The following is a 13479-nucleotide window of genomic DNA, read 5'->3' as shown; positions in this document are numbered from 1 at the left end:
CAACTTCAAACTACCTCAATTTTGCTCCAGGATCTACACTCCTCATTGTCTCGAGGCAGATGCCTTTCTACTGGATTGGGGAACTCGCTTTCTGTATGCGTTTCCTCCATTTCCTCTCATTCAAAAGACTCTGGTCAAATTGAAATCCGACCATGCCACCATTATTCTAATAGCTCCTCGGTGGCCCAGAGAACCTTGATACTCCCTTCTACTTCAACTCAGCAGCAGGGAGCCATTCCTTCTACCAGTGTTTCCTTCACTGCTTACTCAGCATCAGGGATCTCTACTTCATCCCAACCTGCAGTCTCTCCACCTGACAGCTTGGTTCCTCTCAACGTAACTCCTCACCAGTTTCCCAGGCGGTGAGGGAGGTGCTGGAGGCTTCCAGGAAGCCTGCTACTCGACAATGCTACTCCCAAAAGTGGACTAGATTCTCTTCCTGGTGTGTTTCTAATCGTAAGGAGCCTCAGCGAGCCTCCCTATCTTTTGTATTGGACTATCTTCTACACCTGTCTCAGTCTGGCCTCAAGTCTACATCTATACGAGTTCACCTGAGTGTTATTGCGGCTTTCCATCAGCCTCTACAAGGGAAACCTCTCTCTGCTCATCCTGTGGTTTCCAGATTTATGAAAGGACTTTTCCATGTCAATCCTCCTCTCAAACCTCCTCCAGTGGTTTGGGATCTTAATGTGGTCCTTTCTCAACTTATGAAACCTCCTTTTGAGCCTCTCAACAAGGCTCCACTGAAGTTTCTCACTTGGAAAGTGGTTTTTCTGGTGGCCCTCACGTCTGCTCGCAGAGTCAGTGAGCTTCAGGCCTTAGTGGCGGATCCACCTTTCACAGTATTCCATCATGACAAGGTGGTCCTCTGCACTCATCCGAAATTCTTGCCTAAAGTGGTCTCTGAATTTCATCTCAACCAATCCATTGTACTTCCAGTGTTTTTTCCAAAGCCTCATTCTCATCCTGGAGAATCAGCTCTTCACACTCTGGACTGTAAACATGCTTTGGCTTTCTACTTGGATCGCACCAAACCACACAGAACTGTTCCTCAACTTTTCGTCTCCTTTGATCCAAACAAGTTGGGACGACCTGTATCGAAGCGCACCATCTCCAATTGGATGGCGGCTTGTATTTCTTTCTGCTATGCCCAGGCTGGATTACCCCTTCCCTGTAAGGTCACAGCCCATAAGGTCAGAGCAATGGCAGCCTCTGTAGCCTTCCTCAGATCGACACCGATTGAGGAAATTTGTAAGGCTGCCACTTGGTCCTCGGTTCATACCTTCACCTCTCACTATTGTCTGGATACTTTCTCCAGGCGGGATGGACAGTTTGGCCAAACAGTATTACAAAATTTATTCTCCTAAGTTGCCAACTCTCCCACCATCCCATTGAGGTTAGCTTGGAGGTCACCCACTAGTGAGAATACCTGCCTGCTTGTCCTGGGATAAAGCAATGTTACTTACCGTAACAGTTGTTATCCAGGGACAGCAGGCAGCTATTCTCACGTCCCACCCACCTCCCCTGGGTTGGCTTCTCTGCTAGCTACCTGAACTGAGGAGACACGCCCGGACCATCGGGCGGGAAGGCACTGGCGCATGCGCGGTGCGGGCATCTCGAAACTTCTGAGTTTCTTCAAGCAAAATATGCTTGTGAGACGTCCCTATCGGGGCTCTGTCGGATTACATCACCCACTAGTGAGAATAGCTGCCTGCTGTCCCTGGATAACAACTGTTACGGTAAGTAACATTGCTTTATCTTATTTCTGGGATTGTTAGAGGAAGACCTTGGCAACATATCTGGATGTTTCCCCATTTTTCCTTGGAGGGGTCTTGTGTGTCTATCCTCCTCTTCATTATTCTTGTCCCGAGAGGAATTTAAATCTAGTACTCAAAATGTTGGGAAGTCGGGGGCATGGCTTGGACACGCAAGCAAATGGTCGGGTGATAGACGGGCTCCGTGTCAAACAAGCTCTTATTTCAAAATAAAAAGCTCCAATACCGATATTTTGCTGAAAAAAGCTGTGGATCGCAAGAAAATGGCATCGGGTAAACAAAATAAACACGATGCAGGAGCCGGAGGATCGGGTACAAGCAGTAATAAACGATCTAAACCGGAACCAGGGACACCTTCAAAAGTACCGTTACCTTCAGAAGGAGATCAAGATATGATGGCAGAAATAAAACAGATCAAAGATATCGTACTGGAAATCAAAAAACAACTTCAAAAGGCAATTGATGATGTTGCCACGCTTACAAAAAGAGTTGATTTAATTGATAACAAAATAACACACTTGGAAGAAAAATCGGAAGAGGTACATGCTGAAGTTATGCAAAACAAAAAAGCCTGGAAAGAGATGGAAATAATAAAGAGAGATCTGGAAGACTGTTTGAATAGAGAAAAAAGAAATAATTTAAGGATCATTGGAATGCCGGAAGGAGTGGAAAAAAATGATCCCATTACTTTCTTAGAACAATTCCTTCCAAAGATACTGCCTTTAAAATACAAGGTGCCTCTTGAAATAGAAAGAGCGCACAGAATACCGGGACAAAAAACAACCACACAAAAAGGACCAAGAACTTTTATTTTTAAATTATTACGATATCAACATGTTGTTGAAATTTGTCAGCTGGCTAAAGAAAACAAAAATCTAAGATGTCAGGATGCACGTATACATATTGTACCAGATTTCGCCAGAGAAACTGCCCTAAAAAGAAAACAACTACTTGATTTAAGATCCCAACTACGAGCACTAGGGGCTAGATATGGACTTCTCTACCCAGCGGTGATGAAAGTAACTTTAGGAAATAAAACACAGAACTTCACCGATTCTAAAAAATTAGCAGAATATCTTGAACAATGTGAACAACCAATGACTTCTTAAATGAAGAACTGGGAATATTTCAGAGTATTTCAATAAGACTGATTTGATATCAAATACTTTTCACTTTGATTTATTTCATTCTAAGTTAATTTTTACTACAAAGAAATTCTGAAAAATATATAAAAATGAATACACCGTTTAGAACGCTGGAATTTTCAACTTACTTTAAAAAACAACGATGATTACAATCACGAGCATGGAACGGAATTGAAATACATGCAAACACTTCAATGGCTGAATGACGTGGAGGAATGACGAAGCTTTGACTTACCTAGAAGATTCTATATATATGTGAGACTGGAAGATAGACTGGGACAGCCTTTTGGAATGTGTCCCTCAGCGCCATTGCTTCTCTGTTCTCGGGAGAGAGTGAAAGAAGGGGAAAAAAGGGGAAGAAGATGATAGAAGAAGGGAAGATGCGCTGGAAATACAATGGACGCTGAGTCAATGATAAAAATATGCGTGAAGACAGGAAGTCTTTCTCCTCAACAAATGATCGCACCGGAAATGAAGAAGATTGGTTGCTTCCACGTTTTACGTCGACGGAGAGTGAGAAGGGAACTTGAGAAGAAAGCTGAAAATAAGGCGTTCATATTATTAGAAGAACACAGAAGTAAAGACTCTTATATATAAGAACATATATAGAATAAAATAAACGGTTCTAAAGAGAAAACTAATATTTTATTTTTAAAGAAATATATTTATTGAATGATTTAGAAAGTATATTTGACCCATTTTATTGCAGATATTAGTTTTTAACAGGAAAAAAGAGAAAGGTGAATTGATATATCTCTCGAAGATTTTGTATGATTGATTTGGAAATACAAATAAGTATGATAGTGGGAATGAGTTATAAAAATTTTTATTTATGATTTGTTTTTAAATAATTTCTTATTTTCAAATTTTAGAATTTTTAGAGAAATGATCTTTATGAATGGAATTAAAAACGCATGTGAAGATTGATTTAAGTTAATTAAAAGATTCTTATATCTATGGAATATATATAGAGTGATTGATTTAAAAATATAAGTAAATATGATTGTGAAAATGAATAGAAAGGAAAGCAAAGATATAGAAATTTTAAATTCTGTTAGCAATATGTTATGATATATTATGATATTAATATGGAGTAATAATTACAAAATTTATAACTTTTTAGCTTGTGATGGAGTAATGTCAGACCTGATCTAATTTGCGTTTCCAAGTGTTCGTATATGTATGGGTTGGGGAGGGAGGGAATGGGAGGGTATTAAACTTTAAGGGTTTAGGTAAAGTAGGCAATTCTTGGAATTATCTTATATATGGGAAAATGGAGATCATAAAGAATATTGAAAATGAAATTGTTATATTACAAATTATATTAGTACATGATGGATCTTAAGATAATATCTTTAAATGTTAATGGTCTCAATCACCCGATTAAAAGAAAAAAGGCATTATTATTTTTAAAAAGACAAAACGCTGATATATGCTGCATACAAGAGACCCATCTGTCAAATAATGAATCTATAAAGCTAAAAGGTGATTGGGTCAAACAATGTTATTTTTCTTCGGCAATAGGAAAAAAAAGCTGGTGTTGCTATATTAATAAATAAAAAATGTTCTGCTTCATTTAAATTTAAGGCAGCTGATCCTCTTGGAAGGTGGGTATATGTGGAAATGGACATGGGAAATACCACCATGACGCTCTTCAATATATATGCCCCTAATTCGAATCAGAATGAATTTTTTAAAACTCTACAACAATTAATTCTTCCACTGGCTACTTCAAATCTAATAGTAGCAGGTGATTTCAATGGAGGAGTATGTGGCGCAGTGGTTGGATCTACAGCCTCAGCACCCTGGGGTTGTGGGTTCAAACCCCGCGCTGCTCCTTGTGACCCTGGGCAAGTCACTTAATCCTCCATAGCCCCAGGTACGTTAGATAGATTGTGAGCCCACCAGGACAGATAGGGAAAATGCTTGAGTACCTGATTGTTAAAAAAAACCTGCTTAGATAACCTTGATAGGCGGTATATAAAATCCTAATAAACTTGAAACTTGAAACTGTTATGGATCCACTGATGGATAAAAATCCGAGATTTATAAAATCATTAGGCCTTGATAATTTAGTACAATCTTGTGATTTAAAAGATATGTGGCGTATACTTCATTTTGATGGTCGGGAATTTTCATTTTGCTCCCAGGTTCATAATTCTTTTTCTAGAATAGATTACATTTTTGTTTCTAATCAATTAGTACACCAAGTCACACAGGCTGTAATTGATCCAATTATACTATCTGATCATACTGGAGTGTGGATTGAAATTAAAATAATAGATCAGAATGGAAATAAACCTATATGGAGATTAAATAATGCATTGCTTGCAAATAATGACTTTTGTGAAAATCTTCTGGAAAAAATGAAAGCTTATTTTCAAATTAATGATATAGGAGGAATTTCAATAGAGACTTTATGGGATGCTTTTAAAGCATACATTAGAGGACAAATTATTTCTTATTCAGCTTTGCAAATAAAAAAGGAAAAAAAACAATTTACAGATTTGGAAAAAGTGGTAAAGTCTCTAGAATCAAAATTAATTGAAAAATGGGATTATTTGACACAACAAGAACTCTTAAAAGCTAAAGGTAAATATAATGAAATTTCTTCAAAAATAATTAGAAAAGATTTATTTGTAAAGCAAGCTTTGTATTATGGAAATTCGAATAAGGCGGGAAGAATGCTGGCAAATTATCTTAAAGCAAAAAAAAGAAAAACAAAAATAATTGCTATTAAAAATGAAAATGGTGAAATGTTGTCCCAAATTGATCCCATTATAAAACAGTTTTTAAAATTTTATAAAGATTTGTATTCTTCTGAGCCTTATTTAGAAAAAGAAAAGGATGGTTTAGATTTTTTAAAGTTAATAGAAGGACCAAAGATTCCTGAACATATAAAACGAAGTTTAGAGGAGCCAATATCCTTAAAAGAGTTAGAAACAGCTTTGAAATCCCTTAGGGTTGGATCCGCTCCAGGTGGAGATGGTTATACAGTGGAGTTTTATAAATCATTCCAAAACATCATAATGCCCTATTTATTAAAATTGTATCAGATACAACTAAATAAAGGTTGTATTACAGGTACTATGGCTGAATCAATAACTATAGTTTTACCTAAGCCAAATAAAGATCCCACTTTGGTTTCAAATTATAGACCTATTTCTTTAATAAATGTAGATGGAAAAATTTTAACTAAGGCATTAGCATTAAGATTGGCTAAAGCTCTCCCTTTCATTATAGATATGCATCAAACAGGTTTCGTAGCCCAAAGACATTCATCTCATAATACTAGATTGGCACACCATATGTTATATTTGACAAAATCTATTAATGACCCAGCATTTTCTATTTCATTAGATGCTGAGAAAGCTTTTGATAGAGTGGAATGGACCTTCATGTATCAGGCAATGGAATGGTTTGGTATAGGATCTGGATTTATACAAATAATAAAAGCATTGTATATTAATAATAATTTTTCAGAACGGTTCATTCTACAGAGGGGGGTTAGACAAGGATGTCCACTATCTCCTTTGCTTTTTGATATCGTGTTGGAACCCTTGTTATTAGCTATAGAACAGGTAAAGGAGATACAGGGTATTCCGCACTCGGATAGAGAGTATAAATTATCAGCATATGCAGATGATATTTTACTTTATTTGAGAAATCCGGAAACAACCATTCCACACTTGCTTGAATTGATCGAAAAATTTGGAAAATTTTCAGGATATAAAATAAACTGGAATAAATCAGAAGTACTTCCACTCAATGTACATTGTACAAAAAGTCTATTTGACTCATTTTCTTTTATCTGGAAAGAGGAGGGTTTAAAATATTTAGGAATTTGGATTACTAAAACTGTGGATGAGACTATGAAAATTAATGAAAAAAATGTATTACAAAAAGTGTCAGAAATGTGTGAGCAATGGAACCCTTTGTGCATATCTTGGTGGGGGAGAGTGCAAACTGTAAAAATGATGATCTTACCAGTAGTTTGTTACCAAATGGGTATGATAATTTTTTTTCAGGGGTCTTTTTATAAAAAATTGGATAAGATTTTAACAAAATTTATTTGGCTTGGAAAAAACCCCAGAATTGCTCTAATATCATTACAAAGACCAATTGAGGAGGGAGGGGTAAATTTTCCAAATTTTTATAGGTACCATCAAGCCTATATTATGCGTCAAGGTATGTATTGGATCTTCCCAGAGCCCATTGAAAATATACCAGATTGGTTCTGGTTAGAATGGAGACTAATGTTTCCTTTACGTCTGAGTTATGTTATCAGTATTCAAATGCCAAGGTTATATAAGGAACACAAAATATTTGTTGATACTTGGAAAACTATAAGATATATAAGTAACCTAACTCCTATTCCAATAACTAAATCAACGACTCAAACAATATTGCTAAATCCAAAGATCAAAGTTGGCGGTTTTAAAATTATCTGGAAACATTGGATGATAGCTGGAATTCGGATTTTAGAGGATGTAATGAATAAAGGTAAACTGCTTGAGTTTCACAATTGCAAAATAAATTTGGTTTAAATAAATCACAATATTTTAGATGGATGCAATTGAAGCAGGCCATTCAGGTAGGGTTCCCTGAATGGAAAAACCTTAATAACTATCATAGTATGGAATTCTTATGTTTTCAGATAGATTCCATGGGTCACCAGGCCGCAATGTGGTATAAATTGATATCTGGATTCGTACATAAAAAGAAAAAAAATGGTCTTAGAGATATTTGGAGCATTGAGATTAAGCATCAGATTAATGCATCTCAATGGCCACGACTTTGGTCTTGGAGGTTAAGATGTACATTGTCAGCTTCTATGAGACAAACTTGGTTTTTTATTTTACATAGAGCTTTATGGACCCCTACACGTTTACATAGAATTGATAGCTCTAAGTCTAATAGATGCTGGCATTGTCATCTAGAAGCAGGGACATTAGATCATCTTTTATTTTATTGTCCATTCATATTAATATTTTGGAAATCAATCTGGCCTCAAATTAATAGGACGCTAGAAAATCCGGTAGCCTTGACATATGATACGATTTTGTTTGGTACTGCAATGAGAGCTCGGAGTCAAATTTCTTCAAATAACAATAAACTTTTATTTATATTGACTGGAGTAGCAGTTCAACAAATTACACATAACTGGAAAAATTGTGACAGATTAAACTATAAATTTTGGTGGAACTCAGTTTGCCATATATATAAGATGGAGCGTACATTTGCAACACAAAAAGGATATATAGATAAGTTCAAGAGGATATGGGGACCATTAACAGAATATTGTAACGATTGATCTTCATTTTTCCCATATTAAGATAATGGTTAAAAGAGGGAGGGTGGGAGGGGGTAATGTTTTTATTCTCTTTGTCGTAAATTATAAATGATCTATCATAATAGATATTATTCTTATATGACAATAACAAAATGAAAGAAGGGAAAAGGATTCATAATTAAATAATAATTGATAAAATCATTACAATTTATTGATATATAAAAGTACAATAAAGATAATATAAGATATGTTTTATATAAAATACATTATAGATATTTCAAGTGTATTGTTAAAACAATTGAATGACAATTTATGACACTTGTTATATGTAAAAATCAATAAAAAACTTAAAACAAAAAAAATGTTGGGAAGTCATCTTTTTGAGCCTCTAACGTTGAAAGATATCATGTTAAGACAATGTTCCTCCTAGTTATTACATCAGCACAGAGAATTTGAGTTACAAGCATTATCTTTGAGATACTTTTTTGTTTTACTGAAGCAGGAGTTTCTCTTAGTTCCCTTTCTCCCTAAAATAGAATCTTTTCATGTTAATAAGGAAAGACAAACTACTATAGGTCTTACCTGTTTATTTTCTTTCCTTTAGTCCTACCAGACCATTCCAGAGCTGGACCTGTGCTGATCTGTTTGGTTTTCTTAGTTCTTATTTGTTGAAGAAAACATTTCTTCTCTTGTTTCAAATTTTCTTTTTATTAGAGATCATTTTCACACAGATTTTCCGGTCTTTATGTACAATATTTTTCAGTCTAGTTGGTAAAGAATCATACTCTTTGTTTCATTTCTTTGACATTTCAAATTCTGAAGACCTGAAGCTGCATGGTGCCTTTATGGGACAGGGCTCACAAGTCTTTAGTCCCTGTCGCCATGTACTAGTTAATGGACACAAATCCATAGGTTCTGGACTGATCTGCTAGGACTAAAGGAAATAAAATTCTTTCTTTCATTCATTCATTCGAGATTTATTACCTACCTTTATGAAGAGATTCACCCAAGGCACAAAACTTACAATTTTATTAACAACATAACAATAGTTTAAAAAAAATGTAAACATAATACAATGAATGAGGTAGAGTTAAAAATCAGTAAATTGAACTTAATAAGACTACCATGAAAGAGTGTCAAAAATATTACCAGTACTGAAATTCAAGTAAGAGAGCTACAGTACATACTAAAAGAGAGACACAATACTTAATGAAGCATCTACTAAGCACAAATCAGAACAATCAAATAACATAGATATGACGCTGATGCTTTTTTGCAATGCTACTTATCAAATGGAGTCAAGATGGGTGGTACAGAGTACTCTGGGATAAAGAGATGGGAAGCTAAACTCAAGGCAAGTTGTTTCTACAGTTAAACAAGGTCTAAGGAACTGATTTAGTTAGTATGTGTGGTGAGCTAGTCCTGGTACAAGAATGAATTTGTAGTCAATCACCTTATGTAGTAAAGGCTTGGGTGAAGAGCCAGGCTTTTACCTGCTTCCTGAAGTAGAAGTAATCTAGTAATAGGTAAGACCTAATTTCTCAGTTCATTCCACTTGATATTTACCTTGTATTAGTAAACCCCCTCCTTTACAAAGCGCTAACGTTTTTAGCACCAGCAGTAACAGCTCTGATGCTCATAGTATTCCTTTGAGCTTCCAAGCTGTTACCGCCGTAGCCAGTGCTAAAAACACTAGTGCAGCTTTGTAAAGGAGAGGGAAAGTAACATAAAAAGTATTTATATACTACAGTACTATGCAGTTTACAAGATAAAAGAGAACTGTACAAACACAGCAAAATACAAAGTCGGTTTTTAAAAATTTCTCCAAAAAGCTTGGTTTTCAATTTTAATATTAAATTATCCAAATCTTTTTCCCAGGTAGCAGCTTGTGAAAGTGTCTTATGTATAAACAATTTTTTACAGAAGGAATGATGAACAAAGTACCTAAACCATTAATTGATAATATAGAAACCCATTGTTGCCTTGGTTTATGCTGTCAAGTTTGTTCTCGGTTGTAGCTGATGCTCCTTATCTGCTCAAGCATGAATCTTATGTGGTTTTTCCTCAGTTAAAGAATGGGTCACTGCTGAATAAACCAAAGGAAGTGCTTCAGAAGCTGGCAGCTATGTCTGAGCTGAATCCCAATGCACCTCGCAACTCGAGGAACTTTGTCTTCCAAACACTTTCTCCAGGAAAGAAGGAAGGAGCAAGGGAGACGCTGAAGCCAAAAGTATGCCCTCTATTTTCGGTTGAGTTCCACTGGGACCTGGAGAGGAAGGGTAGTTTTGAAAATGAGTAACTTCAGTAGAACAAGAAGAAAAATTATCTGTCTTTAATGCTGGAAAACTAAATTATAATCCCTTACTGTACCCTATGGTGAAATTTTCTGTGGTCAAATATAGTGTAATTTATTTGGCAGCAGAAAAAGTGTGGAGAGTTTCAGTTGTAGCTCTTAAGTGATAAGTAACAGAACCTGAGTGCATTTTTATTTATTTACAAATTTATAAACCGCATAATCTAAAACTCTAAAGGCATAAACATAAATATATAATTAAAAGCTTGCCAATACATGTACTAGAAGCTAGTACAGAGATTGATATTATTAATCATGTGCAATCATCAAAGGTCTGTTGAAACAAATATGTTTTTAAAACTCTTAAAAAAAAAGTCATGTGTATTGTAATCAATCTGAATTCATGTGGAAGAGAATTCTATAACTTAGGGTCCTTCTACTAAAAATATCCTATGGATTTGTCGGAATGAAGGACTATCTAACACTGTCCCGCAAACCTTTTGAAGCCGTGGCACACTAAACTCGGGGCCATGTTTAGAGGGTGCAGATGTCAACGCGATGACATCACATGCATGCGCTATGTCATCACGTCAATGTCCACACATGCATGGGGCCCTGAGCTTGCTATTACTATGCCAGTAAGGGGGTGTGAGAGGAGGAGAGGCGTCAGCACTGGCTGACTGCCGACAGGACTGTAGGCAGTCAGCCAGTGCCTCTCTTACTTGCCGGCATCTCGCAGCACACAGGTCACCAGTTCAAATCAGATTGAAACTGTTAAAGGGAAAATGAGCTGGTAAACAAGTTAGTAGTTGTAACAAGCAAAGAATTGTAGCTCGGATACCAGATTCCATATCGGAGTGAGCAGTATTGTGCACGAATCCAATGTAGTGGATTTCTCTTTCTCGTGAGGAAATTTTAGCTGTTCTACATCTGGATAAGTTAATCTGTTTCTTTCCCCGCTTGATTCTTATTCAGGTGAACAAAAGTAAATTGTCAGCTTCTGGAACTCCATCACCTAAGCGACCACGGCAAGAACAGCCCACAGCCAAGAAGACCATGAGCCGGAGTGTCTTTCCTTTTTTGGAGAGCTAGATATTTTAAAATTTTCTATTTTCATATTTAAAAGCTCATTCTGTATTTTTTTACTGCTCTGCTTGCAACCTTTGTATCTAGTGACCTGGGTGCTGGCTTCCTACTGGTTTGTAGCAGTGATGCAACCAGTGGACCAGAAAGCCATCTTAAAGTGAGACCAGGTCTCCATTCCTTCCTCTAGGTGTCAGTTTGGGAAATATTTATATTAAGTGTTAGCCAGACCATAGTACCTCCAGGATTTCTGACATTAAAAATGTATCTTGCTCAGAGGACATAGATCAAGAGGTGGTTGTTTTAATGTCCTGTACAGTGGGAGAGAGTGCAAATATCCAAGCCTGCTTGAAGCTGAAGAAGGCTTTGGGGATGCCCTGCCTACTTTTTGCTTTGGGCTTCAATATGTCTTAACATCACCACTGCTTCCATACCATGGTTATTGTTTGTAGTCCAGTCTTGCTTCATTTTTTATTTTTAAAGTAGGAAAAGCCTTTTAAGTGTTGCAATATATTGAATGTCATTGTGTGTGTATGCTAAATATGATAGACCTGGTCCTTGATTTATTTAGTTGGGAGGCAGTAATTTTCTTAATTAATGAACTTGTTGATAATGTCTCAATAATTTACCTAGGTCAGCTTGGAGTTTGCCTGTCAAACTACTTATTTGTTTTTCAGGGATCAATATTAGATTGTTAGTAGGAATGTGCATTTTGTTTTTGTGAACTTTTGTCCTTCAAGAGTCATCTTTTGCTAGGGCTTCACACCTAAAGCCCCTATAGAGCTTACAAGAAGCAGTAGGTATAAACTTATGCCATCTTTGAGACTAAAGCTCCTTTAACATCATGACACAGGAAAGGCCTATCTGTTCTATACCAGCACATTCCCAGTAGCTAAAGATCTTGGGCAGTAGAAATCAGAAAGCCCAGAATTGATAGTTTGCTGCCCTGCATTTCGGTCACTAACAAATCCATAGGACAGTCCTTGTTGATATTTCTCTAGTTAAATATCAAAATTAAGATCGACTCAATAAGCAGACTTATTTCCAATTTACAATACCACTTTTAACTGGTATACACTAAAAACATATGAAGAAAAAAACTACGATTGCTTACTAGGATAGTATCATTCACACAAATAGACAGCATGTAATCAAAGGGAATGGGGGAGGGGGGATGAGGGAAAAAGGGGAATGTGTGTGAATCTCAGTTAGGCCTGATATTTTTACAGAAAGCACTGCACCTAAACCCAGGCCTGCCTGTTTACTTGTCTGGGCCGCTTTTCTGGTTTGATATCCACATCATAGTGATAGACATTAATTTTTGGGATCTGCACCTGGAAGTAATTGGCTAGGAGATGGAATGGCTTTCCAAGAGTACCTAGACCAGGCTGCTGCGGAGGTTGGAAGAGGCCCTGTGTAAAATCAGACAAGCAGATAGGGGTCAGTATGATGATCTGTGCATATTGACTCCCACACTGTGGATCAAGGGACCTAGTAGGCCCTTAAGGGGAACAAACAAAGAAAGGCACTTAACTATATGCCCTTTTGGCCAGGGAAATTCCTTTGTACCTGAAAAGAATTTATGCTGCGCTCAGATTCAGAAAAGGCAATAATTCTAATAAAAATTAAAATCCAAGTATATGCCTACATCATGAAAGCTCTAGACTGCTGTTTATTTTGTCAGTGATCTTAAGTTATTTGTTACTTCTGTGAGTGAATAATTACTTGGGCACAGACTGATTACCTTAAGTGGACCAGTGATAAAACTGTGCATCAGTGAAACTTCAGTTGCATGCTTTAACTAGTGACAGCTTATGTGTACTTAAATAAGCTAATAAGCATGATCCTAGAGGAAGATTTTAGAATGGTGTTGAATTACAATAATCCAGT

General features: G+C 36.5%; 1 protein-coding gene across 1 annotated transcript in view; it reads left to right on the top strand.

The window, feature by feature from the left end:
• Window positions 1-13246, top strand: part of CLSPN (claspin) — a 191399-nt gene extending 178153 nt beyond the window's left edge. The window contains exons 25-26 of the mRNA XM_033955851.1: window positions 10282-10443; window positions 11482-13246. Coding sequence (XP_033811742.1) covers window positions 10282-10443; window positions 11482-11598 — 279 coding nt within the window. The 3' untranslated portion in view covers window positions 11599-13246. The remainder of the gene's footprint in view (window positions 1-10281; window positions 10444-11481) is intronic.
• The last annotated feature ends 233 nt before the right edge of the window (window positions 13247-13479 follow it).

Source organism: Geotrypetes seraphini, chromosome 8, assembly GCF_902459505.1.
Source record: "Geotrypetes seraphini chromosome 8, aGeoSer1.1, whole genome shotgun sequence".
NCBI lineage: Eukaryota > Metazoa > Chordata > Amphibia > Gymnophiona > Dermophiidae > Geotrypetes > Geotrypetes seraphini.
Note: the sequence above shows the minus strand (reverse complement) of the source record. Positions and strands in the feature narration are given on the sequence as shown.